The sequence below is a fragment of the Heloderma suspectum genome, chromosome 4 (assembly GCF_057233095.1).
Source record: "Heloderma suspectum isolate Gila_16-S chromosome 4, 16-S_ref, whole genome shotgun sequence".
Classification (NCBI taxonomy): Eukaryota; Metazoa; Chordata; class Lepidosauria; order Squamata; family Helodermatidae; genus Heloderma; species Heloderma suspectum.
The window spans coordinates 314,716,790-314,735,791 of NC_139461.1; the positions used below are offsets into that span (position 1 = coordinate 314,716,790).

The 19,002-nt window shown below is 51.5% G+C and overlaps 1 protein-coding gene across 1 annotated transcript; it reads right to left on the minus strand.

Moving 5' to 3' along the window:
• Positions 1-1,449: 1,449 nt before the first annotated feature.
• Positions 1,450-3,377, minus strand: SPINT4 (serine peptidase inhibitor, Kunitz type 4). The gene is made up of 2 exons (XM_084854969.1): positions 3,221-3,377; positions 1,450-1,708 (listed from the first exon to the last, which is right to left on the minus strand). The coding sequence occupies exons 1-2, from the start codon at positions 3,303-3,305 to the stop codon at positions 1,539-1,541; spliced, it is 255 nt and encodes an 84-aa protein (XP_084711095.1). The 5' UTR covers positions 3,306-3,377; the 3' UTR covers positions 1,450-1,538.
• Positions 3,378-19,002: the final 15,625 nt, after the last annotated feature.

Here is a 19,002-nt window from a genome sequence, read left to right on the forward strand (position 1 = left end):
TGCTTCTGTCCAGCAGGTAGAGTGTCATACATGTGGCACTCAGTGCAATACACTGGATAGCCCCCTCCCCGCTGCTGGCTTTCTACCTTCACACTGGTTTTTTATTTGGGTGTGTTTTCCTTGGAAAACTTAGTTGTTTTCTATGAGAAGCTGGGAAAATGATTTCAGTTACTGTGAGCATGGAGTAGGGAGGGAAGAGTTCCCTACCCTGGCTTCCTCACCCTGCTGCTAAACTCACACAGTTGCTTAACTTGCTTGCTTGCAGACGCTTTGTCACTGGGGCTCCTCGTGCTTGGGGAGCCGGCTCCCTTGCAGGCGCGCCTTCTTATAGAGATAGGCCCAACTGCTGCTGCAGCGAGTCTGATTGGAGGGCCTCGTTTGAAAGCAAGGGAGGCTGTGCGAAAACTCCTGATCACCACTGGCTTTCAGTGGCTGGGAATGTAGGTCAGTTGGCCCCCCGCAGAGAATGGTGATTCCTTTCCCTTGCACAGTCGCTTAACTTGTTTGTTTGCTGACGCTTTGTCACCACTGGGCCTCCTCACACTTGGGTTTTAAAATCAGTAAGTCTCTGCACACTCGCACAGCCCCATAAGAGCATACTTTTGTACTTCCATAACAGCACCATTCTAAAACAATTGGCTTGAGGCTTGCTCTCTCACCCACACCCCAGGCTCAGTGAAGTGCAATAGAGGGTGAGTTACTTCCAAGTAGGCATGCATAGTTTCAAAATGACAGGCCTGAGGCTTGCTCTCCACTACGGCCACTCCCCACTCCTGTTGTCAGGGAAGGGCAATTGGAGAGAGTTACTTCCAAGTAAACATGTTTATCCAGTGCACGTTCCCAACAGTGCAGTTTCAAAGCAACAGGGCTGCCTGCCTGTCCCCTTCTGACTCCCGTGGTCAGTGAATATTTAGCACAGCAGGTAAAGGAATCCTCCCGCCCCCTACTCCCGTGCTTGGCAAAGTGCAACTGAAGTTACTTCTGTGTAGACATGTTTAGCCCTCTGCTCTCCCCAAGCCCTACCTGCCACACAACTTCCCCTTCCGCCAATCAGTGCTGCTCCCAGCAGCCCACACCAAGGGCAGTTCAGGTCACACAGACTCCCAAACTTCACCGAAGCTGCCGCAACAGGAAAATCCATCAGAAAACAGGATTTTACAGCAAGAAACAACATGCTTGCTATGGAAATGGGCATAAGTCGCATGCCATGATTGTCTTGGGGCTGAAGCACGACCAGAGTAAATGTCCCATGTAGACAGGCCCTGTGAGAAAACAATATTCAGCACCATCCAGGGATGAAGTGTCTACATTTCTTGATGCATCCCACCCCACCCCCTTTTATTTGGCAACAAGAATGGCAGCTAGCAAGTCTGTGTGCAGCTCCGGTACTGGGCTAGATGGGGAAAGAGCCCCACTTGCTACAAGGCAGCTTCCTAGTTTCCTCAGACTTGGAGCTGCTTCAGACGCCAGCTGGGATCTGTCCTCACGGCTGAGTTTGCAGGGGGACAGAATCTCTCACGGATTCTCTCTTGCCATTCTCACGTACCTATACAGTTATGATGACATCCCACTAAAGTCTCAAAATTGTTTCTGTTCCCACCGCAGCCGCCATAAATGAACTTCTCACACTTCTTGGAAGAGGAGTTGTAGAAATAACGCGGTATGTGTGCCTCGCACGGTCCAGGATCCGCAGGGAGGGAGCAGAAGTCTGTGGAAAAGAAGAGTGCACACGTGTGGCCATGTCACCTGAACCTGTTCCTCTCTCCGTGGGGAGGTCCCTCCCACAGCGGATGCCGCTTCTGACTCCTTTGCTCCAACTCGGAGTTGCCCCGATAAGCTTGACTGAAACTCACTGCGCTCAGCGGCTGTGGGCAGTGGGAAAGGCAGCCTCGTTTTAGGGCAGGACTGCGAAGAAAACAGGAATTACCACAGTGCCGTCACGTGGGATTAGGGCGTGTGCCTGTGTTCGGACTAGCGTGTTCAGGCCCTGCTAGCTCATCCCAGAAAAGGCGGTGGTGGCGCTGGAAGCAGCAGAGAGGAAGGGACTGGCAAAAGCTTCGTTGGGGGACATACGAACTATTTAGGACATGACGCGCTGCAAGGAGTGAAGAGAGGTGCCCCCCCGTATGAGAACTTGGGTGCTCCAGTGACATGGCTGGGCGGGGGGGGGGGATGCCACATGCAGGACTGCCACAGTGAAGCCCTCCCTTGCAGTGGCAGGGCCCGCCGTGGCACGGGAGCAAATTTTTGGAGTTTGGGGGCAGAGGCGGCCATGGAAATATTGGGTGGGCACATGCACACACACACACACACACACACACACACAAAGAGAGTTTATAAGCATATTCATTAACACACACACCTAGTGGCTGAAACGGGCTCATTTGTGATGTGGCTTCAAATCATGGAATTGGCTACAGCAAGACATGGTGGTGGCTATGATTTCCGATTAGATTTTTTTCCAAGAAAGGGATGGACGAACAGGGCCAATCTCTGGCTCTCCACGGCTTTCGGTGTGCGCACAGGGGCACCCTGACTCCCCCCCCCCCCGTGACTTCAGAAGCGAGGAAGGAGCGACCTGCATCAGGATTGTGGGGACGGGTGGAGGGAGGGCTCCCCGCTCCCTCCCAGCACGGATCTTTGCAATGTGTGCAAGTGTGTGTGTGTGCAAGTGAGTGTGCGTGTGTGCGGCTCCCAATCCTCAGTCAGCATCACAAGCAGCCTGGGGGATGAACAGGATGGCCACCCCCGGGTTAGACAAATCCATGGATACTCAGTCACAACGGACAGGTATCATTCATGATACAGTCACCACGTCGCAGTGCAAATATTTTTGTGAACCGCCCAGAGAGCTTCGGCTACTGGGCGGCATGGAAATGAAATACACACAGGCATGCATGCATGCATGCATGCTCGCCACGGGCACGACCCATCAAGCCCTGTAGGCCTTCCGCCTCCTTTCTCGCGGCAGCGAGAGCTACAGCAGATGGCGGCACGGTGGCTCCATGACGGGCGGCCGGGCGGCCGCAGCAGCTCCTGCCACAGCCGGCCGAGGAAGCGCAGCTGCTGGTGAGCCGGGACAGGCAAGGGGCGTGGGGACGGGGTTCCTGCTGCATGCTCCCAGTCAACCGGCATCGCAGAAGCCCTTGTGCCTGGGAACGCTTTCACGTGCGGAGGAGGAGGGCCTCACCTGGGCGGAAGGGCAGAAGGGGCTGCTTACCTGGCCGCTTCTGGCCCGAGACGAGTGTCAGCCCAGCCCAGAGGGCGAGGAGCCCCGCCGGGAGGAGGAGGCTGCCGGGCCGCATGAGGAGGCCGGCGCGGGAGTCCACCGTCCGCCCAGAGCATCCTCTCTTTTATAGCCCGGCAAGTGGGTTCCACGGGGATCTCCAGAAGCAGCCGAGTGAGGAAGCAGGCGGCTATCCAAGGGGGGAAGGCGGACAAGGTTTCCGACAGGGTTTTGCAACAAGCCACCGCGAAAGAGCTGCAGGCCCAGTGACCTTTCAGCAGGTGTTTCCGGACTCTCGCAGGTCCAGCTGGGCAGGTCCGACAACTGCTTGGGGGAGGTTCTGTCCTGCAGCCCCCTTGGCCTCAGGATTACTTGGCTTTCGAGCTGAGGGGCATGCCAGAAGGGGGGTGCAGCACACCTGGAGGAGGGCGCTCGGATCCCAAGGCAAGCGGAACCCTCCGCCCTTCACTAGGCAAGGCATGGATGGGCTGACTCCTCCGGGCAGGGCACCCCCACCCCCGTCTCTGGTTCAGATCAGAGTTGCAGGGAGGGCGGCATTCCACCCCGCCACTCCCGCCGCCTCTCTCATCGTCATGGGAAGCACAGGAAGGGCGTCGATGAGAATCCCCGTCACGTGGTTGTAGGAATAGGGTCCGAGATGCTCCGTCAGTCTTGGCCTCATTGTTGTCCTCCTCCCCCCTCCCCCTCCATTGCAGCAGCACCAGTGCTCAGAAGGCACCATGAACGACAGGCGAAAAATATGGAACCCGCGGTGGAGCCCAGCCCCCGGAAAGATTACTTGCCACGACACCTGTTGATGCTCTGTGGCCCGACAGCGTACTCTAGTTTGTAATCTATCTATCTATCTATCTATCTATCCATCTATCCATCTATCCATCTATCTAATCTATTTATCTACGTATGTATGTATGTTTTACATTTTTATATCACCCAATAGCCAAAGCTGCAGAGAGGTCCAAGAGAACAATAGGGTCACACTCCCCCTGCTGTCCCTCTCCCAGCAAAGGCCATCCCACGGGAAGTCCAAGGCAGTTTCTGTTCCAAAAGTAGGTCAGAGTCAGAATGTTTTATTCTATTTGACTAGCAGCCTTCGCAAAGAACATAGCTTGGTGCATCATGCAATAACAGAACACAGACAGAAATCAAGTCAGTGAATCAACTGCGCAGTCAGCTGCAACAGCATTCAGAGGGATGGCACGGACCTGTTGCGTGGCCTTGGCGGACAAGGCTGTTTTGAGATCGCAATCTGGCAGCAACCAGCAGGCCTTCACATAGATACTTGCACCCTCTGAGGATGCCAAGACCTGCCCCAGGAATCTCTGCTTGGGGTTTTGGTATAGATGGCGGTACAGTAGAAAAGAAAAGGAAAGAGAGAGCTTTGGCTATGGGGCGGAATCCAAATGTAATTAACAACAACAACAACATGAGACATGCTCTCCCTCTCCCGAACCACAGATACAGTGCGGAGGGGGGGGGGGGAGAGAGAGAGAGAGAGAGAGAGATTGCCCTTCCCCAAGAGGGGGAAGAGAGTACTAGCCCACCTCTGGGCTGTTAGTGTCACGTCTGCTGCATTCCTGAATGGGTTACTAGCATGGCTTTGCAGAGGCGTGAGAGATGTCAGACTCCCGAGCATTAATTTGCATTTGGGGTTCAAGCCACAAGGCCATGCTCGTCCTGGTGCCTCTGTGACAACCTTTCAAGCACTATCCTGTCTCCCCTCAGTCTTTTCTTCTCAAGGCTAAACAGGCCCAGTTCTTTCAGTCTCTCCTCATAGGGCTTTGTTTCCAGTCCCCTGATCATCTTTGTTTCCCTCCTCTGAACCCTCTCCAGTTTGTCTGCATCCTTCTTCAAATGTGGTGCCCAGAACTGGACACAGTACTCCAGATGAGGCCTAACCAGTGCTGAGTAGAGGGGAACTAGTACTTCCCGAGATTTGGAAGCTATGCTCCTATGAATGCAGCCCAAAAGAGCATTTGCCTTTTTTGCAGCCACATCACACTGTTGGCTCATATTCAGCTTGTGATCGACAACAATGCCAAGATCCTTCTCGCTTGTAGTGTTGTTGAGCCACGTATCCCCCATCTTGTAACTGAGCATTTGGTTTCTTTTTCCTAGGTGCAGAACTTGGCATTTATCCCTGTGAAATGTCATTCTGTTGTTTTCTGCCCAGCGCTCCAGCCTATCCAGATCACTTTGACTTCTGCTTCTGTCTTACAAAGTGTTAGCTATCCTGCCCAATTTTGTGGGAGCAAGGAGCCCTGCCGGGAGGAGGAGGCCACCAGGCCACATGAGGAGGCCGGCGCAGGAGTCCACCGTCCGCCCCGAGCATCCTCTCTTCTATAGCTCGGCAAGTGGGTTCCACGGGGATCTCCAGAAGCAGTGGAGTAAGGAAGCAGGCAGCTATCCAAGCGGGGAAAGGCGGGCAAGGTTTCCGACAGGGTTTTGCAACAAGCCACAGCGAAAGAGCTGCAGGCCCAGTGACCTTTCGGCAGGTATTTCCGGACTCTCGCAGGTCCAGCAGGGCAAGCCTGCAAACTCCCCTGACAACTGCTTGCGGGAGGTTCTGTCCTGCAGCCCCTTTGGCCTCAGGATTACTTGGCTTTCGAGCTGAGGGGCATGCCGGAAGGGGGGTGCAGCACACCTGGAGGAGGGCGCTCGGATCCCAAGGCAAGTGGAACCCTCCGCCCTTCACTAGGCAAGGCATGGATGGGCTGATGCCTCCGGGCAGGGCACCCCCACCCCTGTCTCTGGTTCAGATCAGAGTTGCAGGGAGGGCGGCATTCTACCACCCTCACCACTCCCGCCGTCTTGGTTGTAGGAATAGAGTTGTAGGAATAGGGTCCCAGATGCTTCATCAATCTTGTTTTCATTGTTGTCCTCCTCCTCTTCCTCCTCCCCCCCAGTGCCTGAACAGTAATGGGCTGGATGAGGGCCAATAAACTGAAACTGAATCCTGGCAAGATGGTAGCCATATGTGTGAGTGGTTCCCAGGTCCAGGTGATAGGCTCATTGCCTGTTCTGGATGGGGTTGCGCTCCCTGTGAATGATCAGGTCTCTAGTCTGGGGGCGCTCCTGGATCCACCACGGTGGCTGTGGTCCAGGTGGCTGTGGTGGCTCGGAGCGCCTTTTACCAGCTTCTGCTAGTTCACCAGCTCCGGCCTCTCCTGGACAGGGATAGCTTGGCCACAGTGACACAGGTGCTAGTAACCTCAAGACTGGATTGCTGCAACGCGCTCTATGTGGGGCTGCCCTTATGGCTGCTCCGGACGCTGGAGCGAGTGCAGAATGCAACAGCTTGGCTGTTGTCGGGAGCTGCCATTTTTCAGCGTGCAACTCCTTTGCTGAGGGAGCTGCACTGGCTGCCTATTTGCTACTGGGCCAGGTTTAAGGTATTAGTACTGGTGTACAAAGCCCTAAACAGCTTGGGAACAGGATACTTGAGGGAGTGCCTTCTCCCTTACCAACCTGCCTGGACACAGGACGGAAAGGGATGGCGGAGAATTCCGCCACGGACTCCAGTGAGGCTGGATTCTAAAGAATCCGGCCCCTCGGAGTCCATGGCGGAACGGACCACTCACCTCCGCCACCCCGCGAAGTTCATGCTGGCCAGATCCTACCTGCCGCTGGCCGGGTCCAGGTCCGTCTGCTGCCGTCCGCTGCCAGTCTGCAGACGCAAATGGATCGCCTCCCCCCCTGCAGACCCCCCAGTGGACTCGGGTGAGTGGGATTCGTACACCCCTAAGGCTGGAGCAGACGTGGAAAGAAATGTCTGCAGGCAAAGCACACACCCCTCCGCAATACATGTGAAAGCCTCTACCAGCAGGAGGGCTCTGAAGTCTAAATTCTTCCTGGGGAACAGCGAAAAATGGGATATATCATGGGTGGGGCATGGATGGAATTCCTGTCCTGCAAATTCCAGCCATAGGATTTCTCAGTTCATCAGAGAAAATTAAAAATATGGATGGCTGTTACAAAATTTGTTATTCCAATGGTTTTTAAATAAACTCAATCTCTCAATTAATCCTTCTCTATATTACGTTTCCTAAGCACTTTGATAATACCTGAGCTTGGCTAACCTCTGGAATATGTCCAAACACAATTTAGAATAGGTGGCCTCCTTACTGACATCCATGAGCAGCTATGGCTTCTCTAGTCGCCGTTAAGTGTTCCTAATTGTTTCAAGATCACCTTCTAAGGCCACATCATATTTTTTGCCAGATACAGTTTCTTTATTTCTTCATTACATTTCTACACTGCCCGTTAGCTGAAGCTTTCTAGGCAGTTTACTAGACAAAGCCCCAAATGATAAAATGCAATAACATAGTAAAAATTAATGAAAAATGTAAGTTGAAAATGGAATAAAACCAAAGTAGTAACCAAGATAAAAGCCAGAAGTGCTGCAAAGATTAAAAAAAAACCCTCACCAACATAGTTTTTAAAACTGAGAGACGAAAAAGCCTTTGGAAATGAAAAGGTCTTCCCTTGGTGCCGAAAAGACCATGATGAAGTGCCAGGCAAACCTCTCTGAGGAGGTAATTCCACACCGGGGTTCCACCACTGGAAAGGCCCTCTCTGTCCTGAGCAGCCATCCAGGTAACTACATTCAGTAACTTAATACTATCTACTGGCATTAATTCACCCTGTGACCAATTGATGGTATAAGCTGGAAGTGTACCGAAGATACAAATTAATGATATTAGTATTGGCAAGGAAGACCACAACCTCCTGATAGATACCAACAAATCCTCTGCATAGGAAGCCATTTTGTACTCAGCCTGCTCATGCAGAAAACCATGCATTGCTCTGCTCTGCCTAACGGCTCACGCCAAGGGTCCCAAGGGTCCCAAGGGCTCCCTGCCTCGTGCCCCTCACTAAACAAAAGGAACCTGAGGGGGTTCCATTTCTCACCACACATGACACAGGAGAGACAGATAAAAACTAACCCATCCTAAAAATTCCTGTGGAAGGCCAGATTTTTCCAGTCTCACACATAAAGTGCCGATGCGATTTGTCCCTGGCGTTCCCAACATCAAAGATAATAACCGCAGCTGACTCCGTCCCTCTAGTGCTCAGCACGATCACGGTCGCTGCAAGCCTTCAGTCATCGGCGCCCTGTGCTTGGCAAGCAAACGCCCCTGGCTCAGGAGGCCCGGATGGATGCATCACCTGCGGATGCCCATCAGCAGAATAAAGTTTGAGTGTCCACACTGATTAAGGAAACTGCCCTATGACTTCCACTGTTGCGATGACCTTTACCAGGTTTGGGAACGGCAGGAACGTAATCGTGGAGGGATGCTGGCAAAGTGCTCTTGCTCTCCGGTTCTGTCTGTGGGCTCCCCGCTAGGGCCAGCGTGGAAAACAGGGTCCTGGGCTAGAGAGACCACTGGTCAGGGCTCCTGATCCAGGTTCAGGGCTCCTGTCATGCGCTTTGCTCTCGGAAAAAGAGGCTATTGATTGCAAGGATGGGTGTCGTTGGGAAAGGGATACAGGGGACAACATAGGAAGGAGGCTTGGATCTGGCTGCCTAGCGACCAGCGGCTCACAGCAGCTTTCGATAGCATCTGCCATGGCATCGCCCTGGATGGGCTGGGACTCGGAGGCACGGCACTGCAGAGGTCCTGCCCCGCCTTGGGTGGCCAGGTCCTGAAGGCGGTGCTGGGAAACCACGGCTCTGCCCCTTGGCACTTATGCTGTGGAGTTCCACAGGGCGCTATTTTATCCCCCGTGGTGTTCAACGTCTACATGGAACTGCTGGGGAGGTTATCCGGAGATGTGGACTGCGGTGTCACCAATATGCAGATGACACGCAGCTCTGCCTCTCCTCTCCGTCACATGATCCAGCTGAGGCAGTGGCTCTGAGCCAGTGCCTGGGTGCGGTGCTGGATTGGACGAGGACCAATAGCCTGAGATAAGACGGAGGTGGCGGCAATGAGTGCTTCTTCTCCCGGATGAGTGATGTTCAGCCTGTTCTGGAGCGGGCTGCACTGCACTCCCCTGAAGGATCAAAGTCTTTGCTCAAACTTGGCTGTTGGAGGCACACAGGTAGCCTCGGTGGCACAGAGCACCTTTTATTAGACCAGGCCGATAAACCAGCTATGATTCTTCCTGGGCAGAGATGGAATAGCTACTTTTACGCATGCTCTGCTAACCTCTCGTTTGGATCACTGCAATGCATGATCCACGGGGCTGCCTTTGAAAATGGTCCGGAAAATTCAGCTGATCCAAAACGGGGCAGCAAGACGTTAACGGGGACTGGCCAGTACGATCCTATTAGGCCCGTGCTTTAGGATGTACGCTGGCTGCCAGTCCATCTCTAGGCCGAATTCTAAGTGCTGCTGGCACAGTGGGATTTCATTTTACTTGTAATAGCTTATCACTTTTATTAATTTCTGTCATTTCTTAAATCTACCTTTATTTGATTTTTGTCAGTAAAGATTGCTTCCCTCTCTAACGTCTCTCCCTGCTCCTAGTAGATAACCCTGTAGACTTCAGTTGTTGTTGTTCAGTCGTTCACTCGTGTCCGACTCTTCGTGACCCCGTGGACCATAGCACGCCAGGCCTTCCTGTCCTGCGCTCTCTCCCGGAGCGTGCTCAAGTCCATATTCATTGCATCGGTGATGCTATCTAGCCATCTCATCCTCTGCCGTCCCCTTCTCCTTTTGCCTTCAGTCTTTCCCAGCATCAGGGTCTTTTCCAGTGAGTTTTCTCTTCGCATTAGGTGGCCAAAATATTTGAGCTTCAGCTTCAGTGTCTATCCTTCCAATGAGCACTCAGGGTTGATTTCCTTTAGGATGGACTGATTTGACCTCCTTGCAGCTCTTGTTGTCTTTTGCAATGTAACAAATGTGGTGTGAAGCAAATAGAATGCAAAGTTTGACCCTGGATGTAACATGAATTGTAAACATCCTGAATGTGCCCTGTAACCCAAAACATTTAAGTATCCATTGAGAACATCATGAAATGTGAAAAGGTTAACTTTTCACCATTCCATGTCATGTGCATATGAAGTATTCCAGCCAGGACAGGAAAGGGTGTGTGTGAATGGCTTTATTGCAGGAAGGCCAATGGGGGGGGGGGGTCTGGTATGTGCTGAAGATTGGCAAAGTATCAGTTACAGTAGATGGAAATGGGCCAATAAAAGAGGGGTGTCTGCAGATGTTCTGATAACGGAGGATGGGACGTTATGACCACAGAAACAACACTGAGAAACACTGGGGAGTCGGAAGGAGATGCCAGTCTTTCTTCAACGGCCATCAATTCTGGAAATTGGGAACATGATGTGTAATCAGTGAAGAACATGCTGGCTGAACCCCTCTTTGGTGTCATGGCCCCAACAAAGGAAAAAGAGTATAAAACCCCTGAAACCCCTGAACTTGCCAGTGTTGAGGAGGGGCGTGGTAGCATCTGGATCATTTGTACGTGCACATAGCAACAGTACCCTCGATCCACGGGACACGTGCCAAGTGCTCTGGCCAAGTACTTGATAGCGTTGTGGTGAGTATTGTTGGGTGAAATTCAGGGAAAGGATTTTACGGTCCAGGGCTTAGACAAGGCGCAGTTATCTTTGTTCTGTCACACTTAACCGTTTGGGTTTAGGATGTAAGCCAGCAGGCTCAGGCTTGGGCCTGGCTGACGCTGTCTCACCGTTGCCTCAGTGGGCCAGTTGCAGTGTATATCGATCTGGAACTGTGCGACAAACAGGGACTAACTGTACATTTAGTCATTTAATGCCCCACCTTTGGGTAACTAAGATCTGGCCAAGAAGTGTGCAGCTTCTTGAGACCTGTTTTGTGTTAAGTCTGTACCTGAGAGGCATGTCACCTCTTAAGCCTCAGAGAGTAGGCAACTCTTTGAGATTTCTTTGTAATTAAGTTTGTAACTAGAAGGTGTGCAACTTCTTAAGCCTCAGAGACCGTGAAGCTCTCTGAGGAGATTCTGTTTTCATTTGTTTCTTTTACTTCAATGCATCTCCTTTTCTTTCATCTACATTGGTGTGTGCATGCGTCCTATCTCCACCTCATCAGATCCCACACCTCTCAGCCCCTGCACGGCTTGGGCCCTGGTCCCCAGAAGGATTGCCTCCTTCCATACATCCCTGCCCGGGCCCTAAGATGACCCTTAGAGGCCCCTCTCCAGCTGCATTGCAGGGGTGCTGCAGTCCACACTGGTCCTTCACGCGTCTGTCTCGCTGCAGCTAGTACGGAGGGCTGCTGGGAGCACCCGGACGGCCAGCAGAGAAGGGATCTCTTCCTCCCCCTGGCTGCCCTCCACCACAGGGGAAACCTCCCAGGCACCAGCAGACCGCCTGGCTGGGGGTGGGAGGGCCCAGAGCTCTCTGGAAGAGCACCTGCCAGCCACGCAGGAGGTCCCAGGCTGAGAAAGACCCCAGCTGCAATGTTGGGACAGACTAGACTGAGCAGCGCTTGGACTGCACGTAAAGCCGCTTAGCCCACTCCCATGTTCCAGCTGTCAGGCTGTGCAGGGTTGGGTCTGCCATTGCCCACTGTCTAGAAAGCCCTGCAGGAACAGGAAAGTCTCTCAGCAGCCCTGCGGCGGTTAGACAGTTTGTTCACAACTCGACTTTTTGCCCAGTTCGTTTGCAACGTGTGCATCTGCACACTGCCACCACCTCCACCGACTTCCTCCCTCGTTGTGCTCCCTGTTTCACTTGCCTGGCTTGCATTGATTGAACAGACTGACTGGGCAAGGTGCAAGACCTACAAATGCCTGATGATGCAGTCAAGTGCTGTCCTGGTACTCATGGGACATCCTGTCTCTGCTCACAGTACTTCTGGCAAGAGACTCCTTCTCCTTCTCCGTCCCCTCCCTCTTCTAGGAAAGCCCCCACTTTTCCCCATCTGCAGGAGGTGAGGCGGGTGGCTGCTAAGGGGAGGGCTTTTTTAGTGGTGGCATCCCAGTGGTGATATAAATGGCATTAAAAGAAAAGAGAAGCTGCAAAACCCAAGTTCTTTTACCCTAGCTGTCCTTACTCATTTCTAGGCTGCTTCTTCCTGCTCACTCTTCAGACCCTGCTCTCACTTTAGCCTCTGACTGTCTCTTCAGACTCCCGCTGTCTCTGGTCTCTTTATATATACCCTCCTCCCTCAAAACCAAAAGTAGTGCTTCGAACCTGAAGAAATGAAACTTAAGTGGAGAAATGAAACTGACATCCAACCAGAGAAATGAAACTACTCCTCTCAGAGTTACCCTCTCCCAACAGAAATCTCCAGGCCATCAAGCCGGCTGGGGGTTTTCCTTTGCCTCTGTAGGCCTCAGACTTTCACAAATGTGCTTGGGAGGAGGAAGTCATTGGGGAGAAGGTGATGCGGTTTGGCTGTAATTTGTGGAAATTACAGCCAAATCTTTGCAAATTCGGCCATAGTTTGCAGAAATTGCTCAGAGATGTGTGCAAACTGCTCCGGAATTTGTGCAAATTGTGGAACCTGCAGGAAAAATGTGCAAAATACCTGGCAAATCTGTGGACTAGCCCAACACGCTGCAGACAGAGTCAGGTGCCACAGTGGGAACCAGAACAAAGTCCAGGGGGCCAAACCTAGGAAAACTCATCCAACTCCATCCCCCAAACAGATGTATCCAACATCCCTAGCAGAGATATGGCATTGGGTGGGGGTCCACAAGCCAGCTAAGGAGATGTGGGTGATGGGAGATGGTGTCTGTCTACACATCTGGTTTTCTCCCCAACTGGGTGGACAATGGTAGCTCTGTCAGTGTGCCCTCAATCTGCTGGTGCTATAAATTAATTAATGTCAGGTTGATTCGAAATAAGATCTCTGTCATCCATGCCCTAGTGTGCCTTAGTGAGACCTGGGTGGGAGAGTTAGGTGGGGTTACTTTGTCCTTGCTGTGCCCACCCAGGTGTTTGGTAGAGCACCAGCAAAGACATGTGGATCAAGGAGGGGCGGTTGCCATAATCCATCTCCCTCTCTAGACGTACTGTCTGGGTAAGTCCGAATTTGGGATGTCTGTACTTGGTCTTGGGCTCTCAGGACAGAACAGGGACTCTGTTGGTGTACTGCCCACAGCAGAAGAGGAAGGCAATAACGGCACAATGGCAGCAGAGGAAGAATGAAGTCAGTCAATGACATCCAAACCTGGACACTCATTCCCCGGAACCAAGCATATGCATGTGAAATATCACAGGAACAGGGGTTTGTAGACCTATAGAATCATAGAATAGTAGGGTTGGAAGGGGCCTACAAGGCCATCCCTGTCCAGCCTCATCTTGAACGCCTCCAGTGTGGGAGAGCCCACCACCTCCCCAGGTAATTGGTTCCATTGTCGTATTGCTCTAACAGTCAGGACGTTTTTCCTGATGTTCAGCCAGAATCTGGCTTCCTGTCACTTGAGCCCATTATTCCGTGCCCTGCCCTCTGGGATGATCAAGAAGAGATCCTGGCCTTCTTCTCTGTGACACCCTTTCAAGTACTTGAAGAGCGCTACCCTGTCTCCCCTCAGTCTTCTCTTCTGTAGGGTAAACATGCCCAGTTCTTTCAGTCTCTCTTCATAGGGCTTTGTTTCCAGTCCTCTGATCATCTTTGTTGCCCTCCTCTGAACCCTCTCCAGTTTGTCTGCATCCTTCTTCAAGTGTGGTGCCCAGAACTGGACACAGTACTCCAGATGAGGCCTAACCAGTGCTGAGTAGAGGGGAACTAGTACTTCCCGGGATTTGGAAGCGATGCTTCTATGAATGCAGCCCAAAATAGCATTTGCTTTTTTTGCAGCCACATCACACTGTTGGCTCATATTCAACTTGTGATTGACAACAATTCCAAGATCTTTCTCGCTTGTAGTGTTGTTGAGCCACGTATCCCCCATCTTGTAACTGTGCCTTTGGTTTCTTTTTCCTAGGTGCAGAACTTGGCATTTATCCCCATTAAATGTCATTCTGTTGTTTTCTGCCCAGCGCTCCAGTCTATCCAGATCACTTTGAATTTTGTTTCTGTCTTCCAAGGTATTAGCTATCCCACCCAATTTTGTGTCATCTGCAAATCTGATCAGCATTCCCTGCCCCTCCTCCTCCAAGTCATTCATAAAAATGTTGAAGAGCACTTCAATACCTGCAGTATTGCCCTACAAAAGATATGTTAGCAGATATTCTAACTAAACTTTTGTCAGGGGAACGTCTCCATAGGCTATTGAATAAAATGGGCACTTGGAAGCTAAGCAGGGTCAGCCCTGGTTAGTACTTGGATGGGAGACCGCCATTGAGCAGGGGGTTGGACTCGATGGTTTTGTAGGCCCCTTCCAGCCCTGAGCTTCTATGATTCTATGACTAGGTTAACAGAAGAACATAAAAGCTGTGCTGGATCAGGCCAAGGCCCATTTGGTCCAGCATTCTGTTCACACAGTGGCCAACCAGCTGCGCACGGGAAAGCCAGAAGCAGGATGTGAGGACAGCTGTCTGCCTGCCTGTTGAGAAGGGGTGCTAGAATTAACTGCAGCCATTAGTTAAAACCCAGGGTGTGGAGTAGAAAAGAACTAGCTGAAAGACCACTAAATGCTTAATGCATGGAGGGAGCTGGGGTGCTGGCATTGTGTCATCTGCAAATTTCATCAGCATTCCCTGCACCTCCTCCTCCAAGACATTCATAAAAACGTTGAAGAGCACTGGGCCCAGGACTGAGCCCTGCGGTACCCCACTCGTTACCTCTCCCCAGTTTGAGAAGGTCCCATTGAGAAGCACTCTTTGAGTCCGATTCTGTAGCCAACTGTGGATCCACCGGATCGTTGTTTCATCTTGCCCACTTTGAGCTAATTTGCTCATCAGGAGATCATGGGGCACTTTGTCGAAAGATTTGCTGAAGTCAAGGTATATGATGTCTGCAGCATTCCCATGGTCTACAAGGGAGGTTACTTGATCAAAAAATGAGATCAGATTTGTCTGGCAGGACTTGTTTTTGACAAATCCATGTTGGCTTCGAGTAATCACGGCATTGTTGTCAAGGTGCTTCCGGATGGATTGCTTTATCACCTGCTCCAGAATTTTCCCTGGGATTGATTGATGTCAGACTGACTGGTCTGTAGTTCCCAGGTTCCTCCTCTTTACCCTTTTTGAAGATAGGGACAACATTAGCCCTCCTCCAGTCATCTGGCACTTCCCCCGTCCTCCATGATTTCTCAAAGAGAATAGACAGTGGTTCTGAGAGTTCTTCTGCCAGTTCCTTTATGACTCTAGGGTGCAGTTCATCTGGCCCTGGAGATTTGAACTCATTCCGAGTCATTAGGTGTTCCTTGACCATATGCCTATCGATCTCAAGCTGCAGTCCTGCCCCTTCAGCCTGCACTTCACCTTTGCCAGGGGGCTCATAGACCCTCTTTCGGGAGAAGAGTGAGCCAAAGTAGGAATTGAGCACCTCTGCCTTTTCTTTGTCATCTGTTATCGCTTTGCCATCCTTATTTAATAGCTGAACCACCATTTCTTTCCTCTGCCTTTTACTATGCACGTAGCTGAAGAAAGCCTTTTTGTTGCTTTCAACATCCCTCGCCAACCTCAGCTCGTTCTCAGCTTTAGCCTTCCTGACGCCATCCCTGCAATTCTGTGCTACCTGCCTGTACTCTTCCTTTGTTACTTGGCCTTCTTTCCACTTCCTAGATGTGTCCTTTTTTGTTTTCAGGTCATCCCTAAGCTTTTTGTGAAGCCACATTGGCTTCTTCTGTTGTCTTCCACCTTTTCTTCTTGTTGGAATTGTTTGTGATTGTGCCTTGAGAATTTCCTTTTTTAAAAGCTCCCACCCATCTTGGACTCCTTTTCTTGTCAGCGTCGCTTTCCATGGGACCTTACTGATCATTGTTCTGAGTTTATTAAAATCAGCTTTCCTAAAATCCAGGGTACATGTTTGACTACACTTGGCTTTTGCTTCCCTTAGAACCAAGAACTCAAGTGCAACATGGTCGCTTTCCCCCAGAGTTCCTGTAATTGCTACTTGATCCACTAAGTCATCTCTGTTGGTTAGGATCAAGTCAAGGATAGCCGATCCTCTAGTTCCTTCCTCTACTTTCTGTAGGAGGAAGTTATCCGCCACACAAGTCAGGCATTTCCTGGAGGGGCCATGTTTTGCAGAATTTGTCTCCCAACAAATAACGGGGAAATTGAAGTCCCCCATTACTTCTACATCATGCTTCCTTAAAACATTGGCTATTTGCTTTTCAAAAGTTTCATCTTCGTCTTCTCCTTGATTGGGTGGCCGGTAGTAGACTCCGACCATCAGGTTCCTTTTATTCTTTGCTCCATTTATTTTGATCCAGATGCTCTCGATGGGGCTACCAAGCTCATCCTCCTGTATTTCTGTGCAGAGATATGTATTTTTCACATACAGTGCAACCCCACCTCCCTTTCTGTTCCTCCTGTTCTTTTTGAAGAAGTTAAATCCTTCAATTGCTGTATTCCAGTCTTGACCGTCATCCCACCAAGTCTCAGTTATACCTATCAAGTCATAATTTCCCTCCTGGATTAAGAGTTCAAGTTTGTTCTGTTTGTTTCCCATACTCTGGGCATTAGTATATAGACATCGAAGACCATGCGCTTCATAGTCTGGCTTTCTTCCTACATGTGTCTGAAGACTGTTATTGGGCGCTGTCAGAGCTGTTCTCTCCATTGCAGTGCATGAGCCTACGTCCATTGTTACCCCCATTACATCTCCCTTCCCTGTAGTATTCAGTTTAAAGCCCTCCTGATGAAGTTCTTCATGCTGTGGCCAAACACATTCTTCCCATCCTTTGTGAGGCGCAACCCGTCCCTAGCCAACAGCCCATCTTCCAGGAAGTATAGCCCATGGTCCCAGAATCCAAATCTCTTGCGTTGGCACCACCTTTGTAGCCAGTCATTCACCCGGAGTATTTTTCATTCCCTTTCTATCCCTCTTCTAGCTACTGGAAGGATGGATGAGAAAACTATCTGGCCCAAGGTTCTTGAGTTTCCTTCCCAGAGCTTCAAAGTCTGACGTGATTTCTTCGTAGCTCCGCTTAGCGGTATCATTTGTTCCCACATGGATGAGAAGAAAGGGAGACCTGTCAGTGGGCTTTATGAGTGCAGGCAACCTTTCAGTCACGTCTCTAATTCGTCCTCCCTGGAGACAACATACCTGGCGAGTCCATGGGTCTTCGCGACATACTTGGGTCTCGATCCCACGCAGCACTCCTGTCTCCCACTACTACCACTCTTCTCTTCTTCTTCTTGTAGGCCTGGGTTTCATTGCCTCTGTTTGACTGACCTTCAGCCTCTTGCTCACTCTCATGCAGGTTCCCCTGTGATTCTTCCTCTGCAGGCTGCCCTCCAGTCTCATCCGCAAGTACCTGGAATCGGTTCCACAGCTCCACTGCTTCCACTGGTGCAGAGTGGCATCTAGATCTTCTTCTCCTAACTGTCACCCTTTTCCAAGGAGTGTCCTCTACTCCATTTTTCTTCACCTCAGCATTTCCCACTGCCTCATCTTGCTGTTGCTCTTCAAGCTTCTGGTCTGCCCTTTGCTGCTGTAGTTCCCCCATTCTGTCCAAGAACTCTTCGTGTTCTCTTATTCCCCGGAGGGTTGACAGTCGCCGCTCCAGTCCACTTACTTTTTCCTCCAGCAGCGTGATCAACTTGCACTTGTTGCAGGTGTAGGCCACGTTGTTCTCAGGCAAGAAAACAAACATTGCACACACCTTGCAGGTAACCACCACTGGAGAGTCTTGTCCTTCCATAGCCTCTTTTCCCTTTTTGTGTCTAGCTTTGTGATTGTTCTAGACTAGCCTGTGCCTGCTCCTCTGCTCAGTAGAGGTTAAAAGCAGAGTCCCACTGGTGTGGAAGTGTGTGTTACAAGACAAATAAATGGAAAAAAGTTAGTTAAAAAAAAATGTTAGGGGCCTCCCCCTTGACCTCCCCTGCCGAACTCCCCTGGCCAACTACTGTTCGCTCCCCCTGTCCACTCGCTCTGGGAGCTTGCTTGCTTCTGTAGTCCCTGGACCAGCTGGAGCAGCTTGCTCTGCTCTGCTCTGCTCAGCTGGGAGGCGGGAAACAGACTGAAGGTGAGCCAGGCCTGCTCGTCCGGGAATCGCCACCCCTTCTCTCCGCCCCTCTGCCAGCACGCAAGCCCCCGGCCGCGCCCCTGTGTTTGTGCCCGGGGCTGGGTGGGAAAGACAGTGACTCGCACAAGTCGCTGTGAGCCTCTAATCCTGCAGGTGGCTCCTGAGATTCTCCAGCTGGCTTCCTTCCCTGGATCTCTCGCCTCCCTGAAACGGCTTCGGGGGGCTTTGCCGGCCCTCTCTTACCCTCTAGAGTGAAACAAAGCAGCAGGAGGCCTTGGAGGCTGGAGCGCCTCCTGCACCGCGTGGAAGCAGCGGGGCTTGCGGGTGGGCAGGGGAGATCGGAAAAGACATCCTGTGGCCGGGGGGGGGGGGGCAGAGCGTTATGGGGCCCTGCAAGTCCGGCATTTATGAAGTCACTGTCCATGGTTCTCTGCCCCTCAAGGGAAAAGGGCAAAGTACAGAAGGGACCAAGCTGGGATTCCTGTTCTCCTTGCTGCTGAACCTCTTTGGTCATGTCTGTGGCTAGTTTCTAAAAGGATTGTGGAGGATCCGCTGGGACCAGCGCCAACCGTCCTGTAAGATAGGGCCTCTCTGGACCTGATTCCAGCTCTCCTACTAAATCAGGCTGGCCAAATCCGGCCTTCCAGTCCCCCAAATACCCAGTAGCCACCGTCCTCAGCCGAGAGGCACTGAAATTAGCACTGAGGCTCTGCAGAGAAATCACACCAACT